Below are 21,848 nucleotides of genomic sequence, written 5' to 3' on the forward strand. Positions count from 1 at the left end.
ATACATTGCTGTCAAGGCACCCAAAACAGGTGTAAAATACTGCAAACAAATACTGCAAAATCTAAAACAACTGAGTTCTTTCAGACAAGCTGATGTCCCACAGGGATCCATTAGCACAGGCTGCTTCTGCACTTCTGCCTTTCCTCAAGACACACAGCGTTGTATTCAACAAAAATTTTACTCAGAGTAGACCCATTGAAAGTAATGGGGGGGCTAACAAAGTTATTCTCATTACTTCCACTGGGTCTACTTTGAGTAAAACTTAGTTGATTACCACTCATAGTTCTTAAACAGCTTCAATAGTTCTCTTGGGTTCATTGATTGTCTCTTTAGAAGCTCCCTGGTCTTGGTCTCTCCTCTCCTGCCTTCCTTTGGGATTCATAGGTCTTAAATAGTAATTACCAGAGTCATAAATAATAAAGTCCGTTACTGCTGGACTGACTTCTGTAAACTAGAGATGCTGAATAATTGGTTTCCAGTTAGGGACAATATGGTATTGGAGGTGGGGAGTGTATGTAGATGTCACTTGTTAGATGTTAGGCAAAAAAAATAATCACAAACCAATGAACACATGTTTGTTTTACATGCACTTTTGACTACAGTTAAGTTGACTGGTATGTCATCTGTGCATTTTCAGTGAGTCTCCATTGTTTCCCCTTGTTCTTCATTACAGAGTGTTAAAATTCCCTTCTGAATGAGAGGGAATATCATTGGGGGAAGCCATACAGTGACAGACCTGTGCTATTGAACTATGACTGTTCTCTGTTTTGTAGTGTAATAGTAGGCATTCCATGGAGGAAGAATCCCTTTGGGGAGCTTCACTGTAATATTTTAGTTTATTTTCTTGCCATGAAGTGAGCAGATAGATAGGTATTTGGGATTTATCCTTGTGCTTTTGGATTCTTGTCTAGCACCATCCTCTGTTCACATCTCATCAATTCATTTTGACGGTGTTGACTTTCCACCCTTGATGAACATCTGAGCAGAGTTTTATTTTCCACTTCCATGGCATACGTGACATTTGTGTGCCAACCACAAGTGCCATCAAGAGCTTGCTGAACCCTAAATGCGCAAAAACACAAAACAAATGTGTTCTTAATCTACAGTCAGTGAAGCAGAAAACATACAAGTGGCAAACAAACAGGCAAAGGTACAATGAGTGCTTTAAAAAATAACAAAATCAAATCCTTTTAATTCTAATTATTCCTTGTGGAATCTTCAGGGCTGAAGTTCCTTGTTAATAGGAGATTGCAATCTAAGGCTAGAAAAAGGCTGGGGAAGCAGAGCCCTTAAATGGCACTTATTGCATGCATATACCACATTCCCTGTGGACAAATGCCAAGCTTTCCTTGTGTCTGTGCACGTGGTTTGCACATGAGCTGCTATTGTGTGTATGTATCTGTATGTTTAAAAAACTTTATTACAAAAAACTGTCCAGATTAATTGGGTTCCTACTCACCCTCCCCCCCAACCCCCCCCCCCACTCTCTTTCAGGCCCAAGTCTCAATTTATATTTCAATGGAATTTACCTCTAGGATTGATTTGGTGGTATGGTTAAATGATATCCTTTGCATATAAGAAGGGATGCTCCTTATTTAAAAGTAGCATTATCCCTTAATATAGGGTTCTGTAGAGCAGAACTTAGTAACTCTGCAGAATTTAGTAAGTTCTCCATGGTGCACAACAAAAGGGATTGTCTCACTGTGCACTGTATTTTATTTCCCTAAACCAGGGATCAGGAACCTTTTTCAGCTATGGGCTGGTCCACTGTCCCTCAGACCATGTGGTGGGCTGGACTATATTTTGAAAAAATAAATAAATGAATGGATTCCTATGCCCCACAAATAACCCAGAGATACATTTTAAATAAAAGGACACCTTCTACTCATGTAAAAACACCAGGCAGGCCCCACAAATAACCCACAGATGCATTTTAAATAAAAGGACACATTCTGCTCATGTAAAAACACGCTGATTCCTGGACCATCCACGGGCTGGATTGAGAAGGAAATTAGGCTGCATCTGGGCCCCGGGCCTTAGGTTGTCTACCCCTGCTCCAAACTGATCAGATTTGAGCCCTTCTTGTAAGAACACATGAATCTCGAACAGCCCAAGGTCCATCTAACCATTCCAGAAGCCCCTGGAAAATCACAAGCAAGGGTATGCTGATGACAGTCATGCACTGTTGTTTGTCTCTGGTATTTGGTATTCATTCCAAGCCTATTCAATACATTTTGCTGTCTGGGGCAAAGGAGGTGTAGCTCCACCTGCACCTTCAATTTCCCTCTTCAGAAGACTACCGGGCTGGCATTTGAATCTTGAACACTGATGATAGGGGTGCAGGGCTGGCTTTATGGCACTGCCCCAATCCTCCAACACCTTACCACCACTACATAGCACCTGCAGCATGAGGAGGCTGTCTCACTTTGCCTAATGATAGGGCCAGTCCGGCTCAGCAATACACTGACTCTGAACATGAAGATTCTATTTTGCTTTCATGGCTAAACACAGTTCATAGATTTATCTTCCATGAATTCATTAAATCTTTTTTTTAAGAAAAGCCATTTAAGGCACATCTTGAGCTACTGAATTCCAAACGCTAATTATGCATCGTGTGAAGAAGTATTTTGTTTTATCTGTCCTGAACCTGTTGCTGATCAGACTTGCACCCCCGCATGGCTAGACCAGTTTGATGGAACAAATCATTGTGTGGTTGAAGAAGGCAACCCTTTGAACTGATGAATGAGGTTGCTGCAGGTGTTGCTACAGGAGCTCAAGAGGGTGCTTCTGAAATATTGGCCCTCTCTGTGCAATTGCCTGGAGATGCTGTGTAAACATAATATCTTCCTTGAGCCAAAATCTCTCCCTGCTTGTAACTCACAAGTGGGCCAAAGCAGAACATTCCTTGCGCTTTGTGGATCAGGGCCAGCCCTGAAGGCTAGGAGAAGGTCCTTTTATGGTAGCATTTCTCCATTAGAATATATATATATAAAGCCACAACCACTCAGCCCATAACAAAACAGAGGAGAGAACACAAACACAGTCCCTGGAATGTGTTCAGTTCTGGCTGGGGAACAGTAATGCTGAAGGGAGCCCTTGGGTGGGAAGACAGATCAAATAATTAGGAGTGCAAAAAAACCTCTTCTCCGCTGTTGGTAGGATGATAATGCAGGAATGTGCGTCTGACGGGCAGGGTGTGACATGCAAAAGGAGAGAGCAAACATTTTCTTATGAGCTTTGTTTGGTCACTTGGTGAATTGACTGAGGCATTTTTTTGCGGGGGGGTGGGGTGCAGCAAATAGTTTTGAAGCATCAGAACGAGAGGGGAACATTCTTTGTAATGTGTTTTCAGTGCTGTTGGCTAATTATTGTCTAACTGGCTACGAACAGCATCTCTATCGTCATTTCACTGAGGCCAGGAAGCTCTGCTTATCCAGCGAAGTAGCAAACCTCTATTATAGTTTTGCTGTTCTGCTTTGTGCTTTGTTTCACCGGCTGCTTCCAGACCTCAGATTTCTCTTGTGGCCAAAGGGAACCGTGTGGTATTCCAGAGGCATCATCCACTTATTCACGTTAGCTGCCCAGACGTGCTTTTGCTGTGTCGATAATGCAGTGGTGGTTCACCACTGAGGACATGATCCACCCACAAATGGTCCCTTGCATAGTTGTGCAGAATACACTGGGCAGTTTTTGTGATCCCTCAGTGCAGATTGCTGGTTCGGGATGTTTCTCCATGACTGGAGAGACATATAAGTGCCTGCCTTGAACAAGTAATGAAGGAACCAGGTAGTAGCATCCTGATTGCTGCTTCTGGTCATGGGGTGGTCATCTCTCTTGGTTAGCACAGGACAGGATGTAGGATTGATCTTGTGCCTGCTTGAGAGCAAAGAGAGATGAACAGGGAAAGTAATGAACAGGTGGACAACAATATCCATGAAGCAGGATTCACAATAGGACTCTGTAATGGTCTCCCTGGGTGTGGCTTATATCCTAGTGGTGGCGTGCTGTAGTTGTGGATCAACCTGAGTTGTGCTACCTTAGATGTCTCTGATGTTTTTTGGGGCCCTGGGCACACTTACAAACTGCAAAAACTGTAGTGGGCACCACATCCCCCACAACCAAGCACAGACCCAAAACCATTGGTTACCACAGAATGCTTCTTTCAAGCTGAATTTCAGAGAGGGGACTCTGTAGGCACCAAGGGAAGCATCTTCAAGTACATGTGCATCTATGAGTGCCATGAGGGTGACCCCTGAATCACAACATATCCTATGGTCTGTCATGGCAATGTGTGCAGGGCAGTCACTGACTTGGAAGTAGCTGTTTTTTCCAGGATACCCCCCCAATTGAAATCAATAGGAGAGAAACTCTTTGTGTCAAGTCTGGTTGGTGTAAGGTTGTGCTGTCAATGGAGAGATGGCTATGAACTGAAGGCAGAGATTTAAGTAAAATCACTTATTTCTGATTACCTAATCAGATATTTATACTTCCGCATCTGCCATCTTGCATGCATCTTCCCTGTTTATAACAGGGAGATCATGCAGACTTGGTTTTCTGTGACAGTAACCTCTCTGCTCTGGGTTGTGCTTTCAATGCAGCCAAGCAGTAGATAACAAGGTGCAGCTGAAATGGTTAACTGCTTGTGTTCCTTGGCATCCTTCCTGGCTACTGCATTCCTATGGACCCAATTTCAAGAAACACAGCTTTGATTTTCCAGCTTTGCTCTGCTTTCAAGAAAATTGTACCGAGGATTCTGCTCAGGAAGGTCCTAGAGAGCACCCCCCACCATTTAGGAATCCTTTTGTTGGTTACTTTAAAAAGTGATTGCATTACAGGACAAAGAGTGAAACATCATCACATTGGTTGCCAGGGACTCACATTGCTCAGCCAAAAATAGTTCTTAGCCACTAGTTTTTTCCTGCAAATTATAGGTTGGGTCAACAGTGCAATTCGCTGGAAATTCTGGAAGAGACTTCCTGCTGAGATGACCTTACAGTGTGTCTTGGAAGGCTTAGGACATGGGACAGTTACTCTGGCAGAGTGAACAACCATGTATAGTGGGGGCAATGTGGGGAGAATAATTTTAATATGCAGAAACAGACTGGATCCAACTCAAATCCAGTCTAGCAGCTTACTGCCAAATCAGCTAAGTTAGTGTGCTGCCTGCTGAAATGTTCAAAGAATATTTGCTTGCCGGACTGTACTGTGTATGTCAAGAGTGTTTGATTCTAATTGCCTCTTATCCAGAAAATGAACCTGCTTGTTTCTGTGAGGGTGGAGGGCACAGCCTGGAAAATATTGAAGAATGTGACATGCTCCTGTGGGCTCTCGCCGTTCCAATCTGTTGATGCCCTCTGCTGTTTGGAAGTCAATATTGTCACTAGTCCCCTCTGTGTGCAAGGGTTCATAGAATCATAAAATTGTGGAGTTGGAAGGGACCACGAAGGCCATCTAGCCCAGGCCTCTGAAATGTAGGAATCTTTTGCCCAGCATGAAGCTTAAACCCATGAACCTGAGATTAAGAGTCTCGTGGCTTGCTGACTGAGCTATTCCTCTCTACCCTACAAGAAAAGAATACAAGAAAGAGTTGGCACAAATAACAACTCACAAAGGCCGAAAGGCCAAATGCAATCGCCTCTGGAAATGATTGGAACTGTAGCTTGGCTGGACTGGGTGTTTACTTGGCATCTGTGGAAAAACTCTTCCCCCATCCCCTTTTGTTCTTCTACAAATATTCCGTAACATGGGGGTTTAATTAAGTGGATATGAAGTTCTTCTGGTTGTGGCCAACTTTCTTGATTTTTATGATGGCTTTTACAAGCAGTTGTTTCTCCCTCCCCCTCAGAAAAAAGAGGCCCTGCATGGCACAGTGAATCAAAGGGTCTGGTTAGAATGTGAATCTTCTGCTCACCTAGTTTATGGCCATGGGAAAGTCACTGTTATTAGTCCACAGTGCAGGATTGTTGTGAGGGAGAAATGTGGTAAGAAGTGTGAGGCATTTTGTACACTAAAACACTGCTAATGAGAATAAGAACAATAATGAGGCTATGATCATGGTAATTTTAATGGTAACTATGGTAATAGTGAAGATTCTGGAGTCCCATGTTGCCCCCCCCCATCAAACTCAAAGTTAATAGTTATCCAGAAATAGGGTAGGGGCATGATCAATTGCTTCAAAACTGAGAAGGCAAATAAAGAAACCCCCATTTAAAAGTATTTTAAATCTCATTATTCCCTGTAACCTGAAAGATGATATGGCTCATGTCAGGCTCATTCACTAGCTTTGAGGTGTTACATGGAACATCTGGATAACAAATACATTTTATTTAAAAGTGGACCACCCTTATGCTCCACAAGTTAGGCTACTTAGTGTCTGTGGTCAGTAAGAAAAGCTGCTACCCACATTTGCAGGACTGGTGGGATCCAGTGTGACTGTTCCATTATCTACCCATTCTTGATGTCCTGTTCTCTGTTATTTTAATGCTTGTCCGTGGTTGTAAGAGAGACTGCTTCTTCAGAACGAAGGGTTTGCTTGGTTCCTCCCCCCTTTTTTTCCAGAACAGTTCTGTGGACTGACTCCACATGGAAGAGAGATGGCAAGTCTGCAGTATCCTCTTCTTAAATGTTCATCTGGCAACATTTGTATTACTACATTGATCCATGATGTAAAACAGTTCTTAACTAATGCCCCACAGTGTATATGTACAGAAACCTAGTGAGGAAATCAGTTTTGTATTTTAATTCCAAATTTGGGATTTCAACCTGGGTTTCTCTCCATTGAGGTTGCCTTTTGCAGAAGCAGGCTGAATCGATCCTATAAAGCAGAGATTAGGAATCTGTCACCATCCAAATGTTACTAGACTACAGCTGGTGCCATGGTCCCTAGCTATTGACCATTCTGGATAGGGCTGATGGGAGCTGGGAGTCCAGCAGCATCTGAAGGTCCATAGATTTTGCCCCCCCCCATCCTTGCCATAAAAGACTTCAGTTGTGAACTTGTGCAGCTGCAATCTCAATGCTGACTCAAGATGTGGTCATTTGTAGGTGGCAGCAATGTGCAAATGTGGAAAATAGGCAGGCTGAATATTATTTAATTAATCCATTTTAGACACACACCCTTCTTTTCAGCTCCAAGTCCTCATAAACTGACAGCACAGTAATTAAAAAAAGCAGCACTACAAAATGCATAGCAATATACTATGAAATTTAGCTTCAGACAGCATAAAATCATTCAAGAAATGACTAGAGAGAACAAATGATTCTCTGTGGTCCATTTAAAAAGCAACCCAAGAGAAGGCTTGATGGAGGAGTGGCAGCCTGATCCTAGGGGGTGGGATTACAGATATGGTGGAGCCAGCACCAAAAAGTATTAAATATTTCACCTGGTGCCTAAAGTTTACTTTACTTGTTCTCACAGGGTTTTTGGGGGGTTTTTGGAGGGGGAGTAGAGAAAGAGTTGGCACTTAGGTAGGTGGAAGAACTCAAGAAAGAGAGCATTCTGCTGTTCAGAGGCACTGACTGTGCAGGTCTTAGCAAACTTGAGGGAAATTATCTTCATATGGGAACGTTTGTCCCTGTCTCTCTGATTCTGGACCCTTTTTAACCAGGGTTTCTTTGTTGACTTGTGCAGGAGTACATTCATTCTTCAGCTGCAATTGCTTCATCCTTTGGCAAGCATCTCTCCCCCTCCCCAGATTATAAACAAAAACAAACAACCAAAAGCAAGTTTAAAAGGAGATACAGAAGTACAGAACCCCTCCTTCATGTAAGCCTGTTCCCTGCCAGTCACATTTTGCTTCATAATGCAAAAACCATCCACCTGGCAGGTCTTGGTTGTCCTCCTCATCTTCTCTCAGTGATAGCTTGGAATAGTCCAGAGCGTGTGCATCCTTCCTAGTCTGGAACTTCAGTAAGAATTTTCACTCCTGGGCAGTTGTCCTGGAAGCAGATTTATATGGGTTCTTATGGTAGGGTCTTGAAGTTCTGCATATTTTGGACCTTGTCCCAAGCAACTCCTCAGAGATCTGGGTAAATCCTTGGTTACTTAGTGGGAAGGGAGCAGTTTCCCAGTACAAGTGGAGCCGCTCAGTATTGGTGGGACTACTCTTTGATGGTGGGACAGAGGTGGTTACATTGTACAGATAATGCTCATAATTCTGTCTTTTCCTTTCTCTTCTCTTTTCTCTTTGTATTGAAAGTACAAGGATTCTAACACTGCTCTCTTTTGTGTTCTGCCCTTTAGGCTGCCACGCCTTGCATGCCTGCTAGCAATCATGAGCTGGTAAGTGACCTGTTTCCTCTCCTCCTTTGGCTGTTGCTTTCTGCCCTCTCTGTTGCTGCCTCGGGCACCAAAGGCATTTATTTGCATATGGACTGCCGAAGGATGGGCAATTGGAGGGTCTGCAAATTTACAATGAGGTGATGTGCTTCAGCTCCTTAAAATGTGCCCCAAGTAAAGTGAAGTGAGGTGAAGTTCAAAATACATAAGAGGGACAACTCTACCACTCCCCCTCTGTCACACATGCACATGGTTAATGTATTTGATGTTATTTGTTTTAAATTGATTTTCTAGATGTTTTAAAAATGTATGACAAACAGATAAAGGGGTGGGAATAGACAGCGCAAGCAAGCATATTGAATTGTTCCCATATTAGTGCCATAAAGACTGTCAAATCATCCTTGTAATCATGAAACATCCTCTAGTCTCTGTTTACTGTACATTCTTTGTTGCGACCATCAGGGTTAATACCTATCTCCTTATCCTTTAAACACCCAAATGCAGAATCTCTTTTAGATAGGCTATCAAGAAAATCTTTTGATCCATTTCTGTACACTATGAAAGCCTTTATTTGTAAATGGGATTTTGCAGGGGTGTGTCCGGGGTGTGTGTGCTCAGCATATGTATCCCACTCTCCAGGGACTCTCAGAGCAGCTAACAGAAATTTTAAAGTATAATAAAAAAAACTGCAATAAAACATAAAACAGAAGAGGGACAAAAAAAGAAGAAAAAACCTCAAAATTTAAAACAGAGGTAGTGGGTGCTCTCAGATTTCTAAACAATGGTTAAGGATGCGCAGAAGGAGGCTTAGAGCAGCATGTGCTCCCCTCGCTCCACTCCTGTCTTCGTGCACTAGATTCTGCCCTCCAGTCCTGCTCTGTTTAAAAGTGAACACCCTGATGGAACCAAAATGGGGAACTGCCATTTAATGTTGGTTTACTAACCACCAGGAACTTAAATCAGGATCAAGCCGTGGTTTACGATTCTGGTTAGTAAACTGATGTTAAACCAAAGTTCCCTGTTTTGTACATGATTGGGAACAGTGGTTTATGCCGGCCAGGATTGCAGTGCCAAAGCCAGTGTGTTAAAGGAGGAGAGAGGTGAACGGGTGTGTGTGGAGGCCCTAATCTCTTTCCTGACTCATGGTATAGGAAGGCAAGATAGTTACATCCAAAACGGTTGCTTGTTGTTCAGGTTAAAACATAAATCTAAAACAGAAAATCTGAAATGTCTTCAGTGGGTGATAAAAAGACATCAGGGTCAGGGTCAGGTGATCATCTCTAGGAAAGGCATCCCAAATAGTGGTATCATTACTGAGAAGCCCCTATCACAGGTCTCCCTACATTTCAGAATTGCAAGCTTTCACTGTTAACTTCTTGGATAGGCAACATAGTGGTAAGGTAAAAGGTCCCCTGACCATTAGGTCCAGTCGCGGACGACTCTGGGGTTGCGGCACTCATCTCGCTTTATTGGCTGAGGGAGCCGGCGTACAGCTTCCGGGTCATGTGGCCAGCATGACTAAGCCGCTTCTGGCGAACCAGAACAGCGCACGGAAATGCCGTTTACCTTCCCGCCAGAGCGGTACCTATTTATCTACTTGCACTTTGATGTGCTTTCGAACTGCTGGGTTGGCAGGAGCAGGGACTGAGCAACGGGAGCTCACCCCGTCGCAGGGATTCAAACCGCCGACCTTCTGATTGGCAAGCCCTAGGTTTAGACCACATCACCACCCACATGGTAGAGTGTACCAAATACTCAGCTCTGTACCCCCCACACTTTGGTAGGACCATTTGTCCCCACATAAATAGCTTGTTGGTATCTTTCAGAGGGGTGGTCTTGCTGAATTCTAATGCTTTTCAGGAGGTGGCTTAATACCACTGACCAGGTGGTTCCCACCCCACCCATAGAAATATTTTGCTGCCTCTTGAAACAGTGGAGCAGCCTGGCAGCATTCCTCCTTAATGGTCCATTGCCATGTCATGGGAATAAACCTTGCAGAGGGACATTATTGGGTATGGATAGGACTCAAGGCACAGGCCCATGGCACACTAATTTGCAAATGCTACTTGATATAGATGCCTCTGGGCAAATAAAGATTGCTAATGCTGAGGGTCTCATCAAAACTGAACTCAGCAGTGCATCCAGTTACCCTGTAAGTATTTTGTTTCTTTGTTAAAAAACAGACCACAAGGGAAAGGGTCAAAAGACCCAGGGCATGGTGTGAAAGCCCCAAGTCTCAGATTCCCCAGGGCACCAGCTAACAATGTCCCTGGCCTTGTGTGTGCATCAGAGCTCCAGAAGCAAACAAAAGAATTGCTGTATTGAAAAGCTGCCCTCAACATCATTTATATGATACATTCCAGCATTGGCCTTGATTTATCATCACTTCAACATGATTCTCCTTTCATTTTTGGGGAGTTTGTGTTGTTTTTCATCTGGAAAAGTGTCCAGCCTGCAAGGGCAGATTCTTCTGGCAGAGTCCATCCCTCCCATGTCTGGAAGGGTGGGGTTGGCTTAGTGAAAGCTCCAAATTGGTTTGTAACTCTTGCATATTGAAACCACCCACATGCTGGTCCAATCACATTGTGGGCCCTGGCCGGGCTCTGCCAAATCTGAATAAATCAGAGTTTAGCTTTGGAAACCGTGTCCTTGGCTCACCCAGGATGGTGGGTGGTGGGAGGGAGGAGGAGGCTTGCTTGGGGGCTGCCCCTTAGCAGCTGTGCAATAAGTCTACTGGCAAACAGGACCTCTCTGCCATATTTTTAAAAGAAATCAGAAGGCAAAAAGGAATCTTCCTACTCTTCTTACTTGGGATTTCAGAGGCTAACATTTTCCATTCCAGGAATGCAATTCTTTTTTTGGTGCTCACATTTAAAACAGAGGCACACCCTTTAGTGGCAGGGACAGTTTCACCAAATGGGGAAACTGGAAATCACAGTGGTGGTGGGCCACAAATTTGGTAGCTGCAGGGGTGGCACAGGAAGAATAAATCCGGCAATGCTTCCAGATTTGGCATAGACAAAGTGGATTTGGCACTCTTGTGCAACAAACCTGCTTACAAAAACAAAAACAAAAAATCAGGCTTCTTTGAAGTAAGGAAAATGATGAGGAATTGAGGGATGATTGGTGTGACAATTTCAGTTTAGCACTAAAGTAGGAGTGCATGAAGGAATTAAGGTACGATGTCTTGCATCAGGTCCCCATATTCTTTAACCGAAGAAAGTCATGCAGAATGCACAGTCTGTACATAGACTGAGGACCTGGAAAAATGTAGGTTAGATGCAGGAGCCCCAGTGTAGAGGCTTCATAATTGGCTTTAGCCATACCTCTTAACTTGCATGGCTACAGTCTTGTGCCATGTAACCATTTTATCCTTTGGGTGATGTCAGGCATTTGGTTCCATTGCAAACTCACAGCATCTCACCAAATGCAATCTGAAAGATTTGTCCACATCTCTAATAGGTGCAGAGAGTTGTCGCTTCTCCTGTGCCCTTTCCCATTCTTGGAATGGTCCTCCTGGTGCCAGACATGGTTGATGGTATGCAGTCTCTGTGTCTCAGAGCACTTGGCATTGCCTTCCCAGCACAACACCAGCACAACACAAATCGCTCTAGCAGATGGTTCTTGGGCTTTGTCGTCATTGCCCAGATCTTTATTTTTGTCTCTTCCTTTCCCCTGGAAATCTCTTAATGGTAAGTCAGAAGCTGTTAGGGAGACAGGCAGCAGGGCACTCTGGATCAAAGCTTTGCAAAACCCTAAGTTGCCATGAAAGAGGAGCAAGGAATTCCGAAAGAAGCTCTCTGTGCAAAAACAGTCAGCATATTCCATCTGTGCTGACATAAACAAGTATCATGGGAAGGAGGCCCTGCCCTCCTTTTCATAGATGTTTCTTGTTCTCTACAAAAGCTGTGACAAGATTGGGGGTGGCAGTAACAAGGAGCATTGTAGAACTTGAAGAAAAACCTATTCTCTTTCCCCTACCCTAGTTTCCAAATGCCCTATAACTGCTGCCCCACTTGGCCTCCTTTTCTTGTGGAACATCTGCCGCTTCTTTGCCAGTGTCATGTGAGTCACACACACAACCTGGTGCTTCTACACAATGAACATTACTATTACAGCTTCCTGAGCACCGGGGATCCTAGGAAATGTACTTTTCCCAACAGCACCAACTATATTTCCCCGAGTCCCTTTCACCTGAGATGCTTTCTTGTTGTCTGTCACCAGAGCAGCTGCAGCAGCAAAGTGGGAAAGGGAGCAAGCAAGGGAGGAGTTCTGCTTTAGCTCACATGAAAAGAGCCCAGTCTGTAATACTCATTTTGTATTTAAGGCAAGCATTATATGTCTGCAGGGTTTGTATTTTGAGCCAAGGATGGGTGGATTTCAGCAATGTTATCAGTTACCAGTTGCTGGAAACCACAGGGCAGGAGGTTGTGCTCAGTTCTCACTTGTGGATTTCCCATAAGCATCTGGTTGGCCACTGTGAGAACAGGATGCTGGACTCAATGGACCATTGGCCTGATCCAGCAGGCCTCTTTCTATGTTCTTAACATCCATAGTTCTAACGTTGTTTTAGTATACAGCATTGCTGGAAAAGGGGCTCCTGTATGTATGTAGGTCCAAGAGGGATGTACTATAAAAGCAGCCATCTTCACCAGTGGTATAATCCCATCAAATCCCACAAATTCTCTTGTCTTGGTTCCCATGGTGAGTATTCCTCCTTCCCCCACCTCTGTCAAGCATAAAGCTCAGTGTGACAGGGACAAGCTCCCAGTCCCCCACTAGTCTCTTTGCTGGGATGGAGAGTGGGCTTCTTAGGCGCTCAGAGGACCTTTGAAGCTGAGCACAACAGGGACAAGCCCCCAGCCCCAGCTCTGACTAGGCAAGAAGACTCGGCTCATCATATTTGGCCATGGACATGTATAGAACACCTCTTGTAAGTTCCCTGTAACTGGGATAAGCCTCCACCACCCTCTCCAGCTTGGAGCTGGAAAAGAGAGAGTGGGGGCTTATTCCTACACCTGCCCCTTCAGAGACCCTGCCCCTTTGGAGAGGAGCACAACATTTCATTGACTGCCACGGGTGGGCAAAACTTGTGGATTCCTGTCTCCAGCAGTAGCTGCCCACATTCCTCTGGAAAGTCACAAGCTGTGCCTAATGATAAACGGCTCTTGTCTTAGCTCCAGCAGTTGAACAGAGCATCTGTGTTCAGAGGTAGTATATCTTTGATTATCAGATGCTAGGGATAAAGCACAACACAGCTGTCTCATGATCCCTTGCTGGAATTACAAATGGCAGGGTTAGACCAAACTCTGCTCCCGATTCCCGTTATTGTTCCAATTTGGTAACTCTTGATACGCATGCCTCTGTTCTTTGGCTGGCATACCAAGGTCTGGAGCCCTTCAAATGCCCTGTGATCCTTTGCCAAAAGCAACTTGCTTGGGTAACTGGCTTGCTGGCATACAGAGCCCTATCTTCTTGGGCTATTCAGCATTACACCCCGTCTGCACTGGCAGCAAGCCAAGGCAGCAGTTAGAGGTGGCCTCATGCAGGTACCTGCACAGATCCCTGCCAAGCCATAGACATGCCTCTCCTCAAATCTAGCCCCCCCCCAGTCAAAACAGAGCATTTTGACTATCTGCTTCTGTGCTCCTTTGCTGCCAGCTGCTTTGCAAGTTTCTTTTCACAAGTGGTCTGCTGCTTATTATCTCCGTACACAGATTAATCTCTGTGCACACACTGGCATATTTGGATGGTAAACACAGCATACATAGGTCCCCGAGAGAGCTTCCTAGGCTGGCCAGGGAAGTTTATCTGTGGAAGGCACATGCTCTGGTCTCCTTGGGACCGTTATTGTGGGTTTGTCAAGGAAGCTGTGCGGTGTGCTAGGAGCCAGCCTTCTCCTGAAGGGCTGCCTAAGAGACCTGTACATTTGCCAGGAACCCAAGGACTCTCCACAATGGCACCATTGTGCAGATTTAGAATGTGGCATGCTCCGAGTTCCTTGGCTGGTAGGCACGAGGAGTTGCCAGTGGGGAAGATTTATAACTCCTTCTTGCCAGCGAAGACTTCCCAAGCTAGGTGAAGGAAATGTCTTCCCTTAAAACAACAGCCATGCAGAATCCACGTTGCTCAGGAAGCACGTTGCCTTTAGCAAATGTTCTTCCTCTTCTGAGATGGATGTTCCCTTTCCTTCCCAGCCTGCCATGCAGCTGTGCTTCTGGTCTGTTTCTCATTTGTACAGAAGTGCCTTGGTTACACAGAGATGGGAGATGGCCATGTTGGGTCAAATTGTGCAGTGCGTAGGCATGGGATGTTCCTCTTCTCTGAATTAGGTCTGCTCCTTGTAAGAGAAAGACTTCAATTATACGAAGGACAGTCATGAATCATACGGCCAGTCTGATTCATTCTTGCAGATGTAAGCTAAAATACTCTTCAGAAATGTGAACAATGCACACAGATCAGGAGATTTTGCCAAAGAAGATATATGTTCAGCTAAGGAGGAAACCCTGAACTCCTTCAAAACAACTTTTCAATCAAAAAGCTATGAGCGATATCTTTAAAAATATGTGTAATTAGTACATGGCATATGATACTTCAAGATACCGAGTGTTGCCTTGAACTGCTGCCATGACTAATATGCTAGAGGTCTTATTTTTAATATTTACAGCAAAGCATCTTAACCAGTACTCTGGAAGAACAACACATAAACCACAGAAAACAGGGGTCTCTTGTATGCATCCAAACCGCCTTAGGCATGGATGGTGTTTCATGACGGCTGGCTTGCAGAGACACATCTACCTCCAGTGGCAGTGAGCTTTGCTGCTTCTGTTTACATAAATTCAGAAGGAGATGGGGTGAGGGGAGAGGGGGAAGCACCAGCTTTTACAGCTGATCCAGGAGATGAACTGGACTCCCTTGCTTTTCTGCGTGATCAAAGCTCAGGTTGCTAATTGAATTATGTCTGGAACATTTAACATCGTTCTGTGCAAGGAACCAAGGCAAACGTGTTTTTCCTACAGAGGCTTTTTTTTTGGGAAAGAGCAGAAGGATAAATTTATTAATTTGCCCATTTATTCAATTTGTATGCTGACTTTGGCACAATCAGGTCCTCAAGATGGTTCACAGTCAAATCCATTTAGATTATTAACATTAAAACAAAACTAAAAAGTGCATTAAAAAGCCAGCTGTTATTGCCAACTTTTATAGTCAAAAAGATGTCAAATTACAAAGAGAATCAAATAAAATTTCAAGGAATAAAAATAAAATAAAATGGTTCACTTAGCCATCTCTAAATGATCTTAAAACTAGATGGCCCTAAATCCTCTTCTAAGCGTCTGAAGGGAACCCACGCAGATGATTTGCCTAGAGGTGGAATTATGCAGAATGAGCTCCATAATTGAAAAAGCCCTCATGGTAATCACTCAGCCCTCAAGAACAGAGCTTACTACTTGTAAGTAACCTAGAAAAATTGGCAGGTTGTAGGGGAAACTCAAGACTGTTTGGCCAAACACTGTGATTCAGCAAACTGGCATCAGCTATTACTCCCAGATTTTTCTTTTGGCAACCTCCTTTCGCAATGCCTATTGCAATGCCTTCATTTGCAATATGAAGCATGAATATTTGCAAATAAAAATGTGGATTTCCCCTGTGACTTTTAAAAGGGCTATGACCCTTCTAGGTGATACATATGAAGGTGCAGAAAAATGTGAGGTTGAGGCTATAGAAATAGATAGGGTGCGAGATGTTGGAGGGTAGGGAGGGGGAAAACATGAAATAAGTGGGCAGAGGTCTACACACACATAAAAAACATTTGGGATATGCTTTTTTTCAAAAGCGTTTTTAACAAGACGTTGAATTTTCCATAAGGCTCACTGTCGCTGTCTAGTGTCACATTGTATATTGCACTTAAAACGTTTTATTTGTAGTTGTATAGGAGCAAGGTTTAACACAGAAGGGAGACATGGTTGCACAGAGAGAGAAGAAAGAGTACTGTGGTGCATTGAAGGAGGAAAGGGAGTTGACTGAGAATAGTCTAAAAAGGGCCAGCTCCACCATTAGGCAGAGTGAGGCAACCACCTCAGGCAACAGATACTGGGAGTAAGGTATTGGTGGGCAGAGATGTGCATGCCCCAGTGCCCCCTAAGTGAGCCAGCAGCCCCTAGGTGCACTGTCCCTTTGCCAGTGTTGAATGTAAGATTCAACTGTTAGTACAGTTCTTCTCCATAGGTGGAATTGTAGTGTGTGTTTGCCACCTTGCCTTTTGCCTCAGGCGGCAAAATATCTTGAGCCAGGCCCTGGGCTACAAGAAAACGCAGAATCAGAACGGTGACAAAATGCTTATTTACGGTTAGCATAGCGATGTAGATCTCTCTGGTTAATAACAATTTAAAAATGGTTCTCCAAGTGATTTGTTGCGCATTAAACATTAACTTCCTCTCTTCCCATTAAAATTCAACTTTGTCACAAACTGAGAAGTCTGGCCCACCTTCCAGGGACCTCTTGAATCTTTCCCCTCAGTTTTGAGAAGGAAGTAGAATTTTTGAACATTGCCTGGGAATGTGCAGCTTAGTACTATAAATAAGTGGGGGAACTTTGAACTTATGCTAAGCCTTCATGCTTTCTCTATCTCTCTCCCCTATACAGCCATCTGCTGAGGAAAGTCCTGCGAAGCACTTAGAAACCCCGGTAAGTGATATGATTTTCCTCTGCTGCAGCCAAGAACATTCAGGAGGGGGAATGTCCCTTGGGAATCCCATTGCCTTGTATGCAGTGGTTCTGCCCCCTGTCATGTGGACAAGAAATGCTCTTGTCCAATGTGCTTTTCCTCAAACCAGCTTCCATCGGGTTAGAAAACAGAAAGCTGAGGTGTGTTACACACACATTTACTCCTTCAGTTTCTTAATCCTCCTGTCCTTGATCTCCCTGCAAATCTCAGGTTCCCACAACCTTTCCTATTCGGGCTTCCTTGTAGCCTACTATGTCTCTTACCTATTTAGCAACTGTATTTCATCTGATTTCAAGCAGAGGCTTGCTCAGGTCTGTAAACATAATGCAAGCAGTCTTGTAGTCAAGTATCAAGTTCATAAGAACAATTACTAAACAGTTACACGTGGCACGATTTACGAAATGGATTCAGAAAATGAACTGTGGCGTAGTGAGTCTTGTTCAAAAACCGCACTAGCACCCCCTGTGCTTAATTCTACATTAAAGTAACATGGCCTTGTTTAAAACCAATATAAGCTACATTTCCAAAGGGCAGGCATGTTTTGAACTCGGCATGTTGAGTTGTGATATTTATATGTTGCAAATGAATAATGAGACCAATTCAGTATGCTCAAATGCAGCATAAGGTGCATAGCTTCCTGAACTGCAGTGATTGATGGAAGAGGCTGTGATGGATCTAAGCCGTGGTTTGTCTCAGGATGCCACCTGAACCTGGATTAATTGTTTGCCTCACTCCAGACAAACTATGAGCTGTAAACCAAGAACAGGCCTTGGCTATGACTTATGATTTGTCCAGAGCAAGACAAATCGCAAGTCTGAGTTCAGTCGACATGTTAAGCCAAATCATGGCTTAGCTAACACCAGTGCAGCTGCAGAAGGAGGACCAGAGGAGGAGCAAAGCAGTTGCACTCTCCTCTCCAGGACCCTATCACACTTATGCATTCACTTTAAGCCATGACTTGATTTAGTGTTATGCGTAAGCTGGGAGGGGCTTGAGTTTCTCCTGTCAGCTGCTTGTGCCTCCATAGTGAGCCCCACCTCACACCTGGAAAACCATTGAATCCTGCCTAGCAGGTATGTTCAGGGATTGAGAACAGTAGCGAGCCCGCATCTAAAGGGTGCAGAAAAACATCTGCTGAAAGAGAGATACTGAAAAGATGATGGCAACATATCCTGTACAATAATAATAATAACAAATAAAGAAAGACAAAATAAAACTTCTGGGGGAAATAAACAACTTTGAGAAATGTCAGAAAACAGCTTTTCTTTTTATCTCACACAGCGCTGTTTTTTAAAAGGCAGTTGAGGAATGCCAAATAAAAACTCCCTTGCAAATCCCCAAAATAAAAGTCATGTTTTGAAGCATTGAGGATAAATGAGTTCTGTTTGTAGTTTTTAAGAAGGCGGGGACTTGTTCTATGTGCAGTTGTGAGATGTCTGATCCCATGGAGCTTCTGCCTGTGTGCTCCTTTAGGGTATGAAACAGAGGAAGGGGTACACCAGTTCACAAAAAAGTATAGGTAAAGGCACCCCTGACCATTAGGTCCAGTCGTGACCGACTCTGGGGTTGCGGCGCTCATCTCGCTTTGTTGGCTGAGGGAGCCGGCGTACAGCTTCTGGGTCATGTGGCCAGCATGACTAAGCCACTTCTGATGAACCAGAGCAGTGCACAGAAATGCCGTTTGCCTTCCTGCCAGAGCGGTACCTATTTATCTACTTGCAATTTGATGTGCTTTTGAACTGCTAGGTTGGCAGGAGCAGGGACCGAGCAACGGGAGCTCACCCCATTGCGGGGATTCGAACTGCTGACCTTCTGATCAGCAAGTCCTAGGCTGTGTGTAGAAATCCACAAAAGATTTTTTTCTATTGACAATGCAGCAATATTATCCTAATGCATTGGAATCACAAGAGCTGTTGATCAGGGAACAAATTTAATGTACTCAGCGGTAAGCTATAGTGCAAGGCATTTGCCAACAGACTAGAAGTCACAAAGGCAGACTTGTCAGCTATTGCCACTGTGGTGTCCATTAAATTTGTTGCTCTGATGAAGAGAAACTCAGTTTGAAACTCATTAGGGTAATTTTATTGCATTGCTATCAGAATAATTTGCTTAATTTTTTGTGTGTCCCTTTCCCCTGTGCTTTGTGTGTGTTTGTGTCCTTTTACATTTGTTCTGTTTGGAATTCTAATGTGCCAGTCACCCTCTTCCGTTTACATACAGTACAATTGAAACAGATCAACCCTAAAGGACCCAGTATCAAAAAGTGAGGGGAAACTGGTATTTTTTGAAGTTAGCCAGTTTGCTAAACCCCTGTAAATAACTGTCCTCATGGGTGGTCTACTTGTTTATGAGCTGCAGTGTCTGAAGTCGGGAGTCACAAAAGGTTGCACAGACTACTTCTGTGATTAGTTAAATTGCAAGAAACCATTCTCCTAATCACCAGATTTAGACATTGCAATCTGTGATCCTCTACTTCAGATGTTTTGAAACAGGAAAAGAGAAATGGATAATCTTTAGAAATATGACATCTGCTCTGATAGGATGGAAGTTTTATGAGATTCAAGGAATTTCTGGAAACAAAACTGTTATTATTTTAGGATGTATGCAAAACCTCTTGCCCCAAGCTGCATGGCTTTTGTACAAACACAGAGGTATGAAGAGACTCTTCCTGGGTCTTCCCTGTTTGTTTTCCAAAGAGGATTTTCTCCCCCTCCCTTTTTGGCTCGGACACCCACCTAAAGCATCTAGCAAAAGATGCCGGGAATACTAGGCTAGATGGAATGTGTGTTCAAGCCAATCTTGCATTAGCTTTTTCCTTCCTTATGATGGGGTGGCATTGGAGGCCCCTCCAGATAGATCCAACCAATCCCTTGTGGTTGCCTTGGCACCTCAGGAACTTCAATCCACATTGCCTGGGGAAAGTGGAGGTGACCTGGCATCATGAGATGGGTTGCTCCCTCCTGGGCCATCCAATCGAAATTCTTAATAATTAGGAAAGCTGAAATCAAATCATGTGGATTTGAACTGAACAAGGCTTCTGTGTACTTAGGAAAACAAGATTATTCTGGCACTGTCCCTTTTTTCCATTACATGCATAGCCTATAAACACTGATGGAGGCCCCTCCCTGTAGCTGAGCACCTATTCGTTACCATGACACTCTTTGCTTATCAGTGGTCTCTTGGAAGAGACAATTATCTCTTCGAGAATGCTCAGACTGTCGTAATTTTACATGCAGTACTTAATTTTGTTCCCTTTGATGGGCCATCAGTGGAATATGGAGGATGTATTTATTTATTTTAGGGACGCGGGTGGCGCTGTGGTCTAAACCACAGAGCCTAGGGCTTGCCGATCAGAAGGTTGCCGGTTCGAATCCCTGCGATGGGGTGAGCTCCCGTGGCTCGGTCCCTGCCCCTGCCAACCTAGCAGTTCAAAAGCATGCCAGAGTGCAAATAGATAAATAGGTACCGCTCTGGTAAATGGGATTTCCGTGCACTGCTCTGGTTCGCCAGGAGCAGCTTAGGCATTCTGGTCACATGACCCAGAAGCTGTCTGTGGACAAACGCCAGCTCCCTTGGCCAGTAAAGCAAGATGAGCGCCACAACCCCAGAGTTGTTCGCGACTGGACTTAACAGTCAGGGGTGAATTACCTTTAACTTTACCTTTATTTTATTACCAACCAAACAACAACTTCTTCTTCTTCTTCTTCTTCTTCTTCTTCTTCTTCTTCTTCTTCTTCTTCTTCTCCTCCTCCTCCTCCTCCTCCTCCTCCTCCTCCTCCTCCTCCTCCTCCTTCTTCTTCTTCTTCTTCTTCTTCTTCCACATTATTATACAGTGAGTTTCAGACTATATACCCAGAAAGCTTTTTGGGTATTCCTCACTGAGAAAATCAGTGGTGCTGGACAAAAGTTCCTCCTGAAGGAGTTTCCCGGCTACTACCAATAATCACCTGCATTGTGCAATAAAAGTGGCTTGGGTCATAGGAAGTGTTACATCGTAGGGTTGATGCAAGGAAACTTCCATTTTCCTCCTCCCTTCTGCAACCCCCCTCACCCAATCTTGAAACGTATTTCCTGAGAGATTCAATATTGCCCTGAATGGCATGGACACATGGAGCTGGCTGGAGGGGTGGGGAGATCACCTTAAACAGGGCACAGGCAACTTTTATAAGTGGAAAGGAATTAACTTCACTATGGAATGAGTTAAATTTACTGCTTAAGTGGCCTCAAGTTCAGCTAGAAAGCTTTATCAATACATGAACTTTTTTTATATATAAAAAACCCAGAACCAATTCAGCACAACAATCAAATAAATAACAAACCAAAAGCAACATAATGCTGGGGGTATCCAGGAAAAATAATAGCACCTTGCAGTTCCTGTGCAGAATAGAAACAGTTTTATGGTTCCTAAAACTAGATTTCCCCAAAAAATCACAACAGAAAAGACCAAGTTCCTGCTTGCAACAACCCTACTATCTGATAGAGGCAGAATGGTGGGGACGCTTTCTCTCTCTTGCTCTCTTTCTCTCCCCCAATGCCTGCTGTCAGTTAAATTTGCCTAAGGTTGAGTTTATACATTCTTGTAATTCTTCTGTAGTTACTTATGGTTAAAAAAAAAAGTTCTGCTGCATGGATGAAAGCAACATAACAATTGTATGAAACTGGATGTTTGAGAAGTAGCCATGATCTAGATATGTGTGTTCATTTAGAGTCGAGGTGGAGAATCTGTGGCCCTCCAGATATAGCTGGACTTCCAACAGCCCCAACCAGCACAGCCCAGGGATGGTGGAAGCTGTAGTTCAGCAATATCTGGAGGGTCACAGGTTCCCCATTACTGATGGAAGAATT

At 44.0% G+C, this 21,848-nt stretch overlaps 1 protein-coding gene across 44 annotated transcripts in view; it reads left to right on the top strand.

The window, feature by feature from the left end:
• The window catches only part of TNS1 (tensin 1), a 331,981-nt gene that overhangs the window by 194,951 nt on the left and 115,182 nt on the right, over window positions 1-21,848 (top strand). For 40 of the 44 annotated variants that reach the window (XM_083487986.1, XM_083488019.1, XM_083488029.1 and 37 more), the window contains 2 exons: window positions 8,243-8,281; window positions 16,922-16,963. In XM_083487986.1, the coding sequence (XP_083344112.1) occupies window positions 8,243-8,281; window positions 16,922-16,963 (81 nt within the window). The remainder of the gene's footprint in view (window positions 1-8,242; window positions 8,282-16,921; window positions 16,964-21,848) is intronic. The other 4 variants (XM_083488004.1, XM_083488001.1, XM_083488022.1 and 1 more) reach the window with 1 other exon arrangement.

The sequence above is a fragment of the Podarcis liolepis genome, assembly GCF_965112155.1.
Source record: "Podarcis liolepis genome assembly, chromosome: 1".
Taxonomy (NCBI): domain Eukaryota; kingdom Metazoa; phylum Chordata; class Lepidosauria; order Squamata; family Lacertidae; genus Podarcis; species Podarcis liolepis.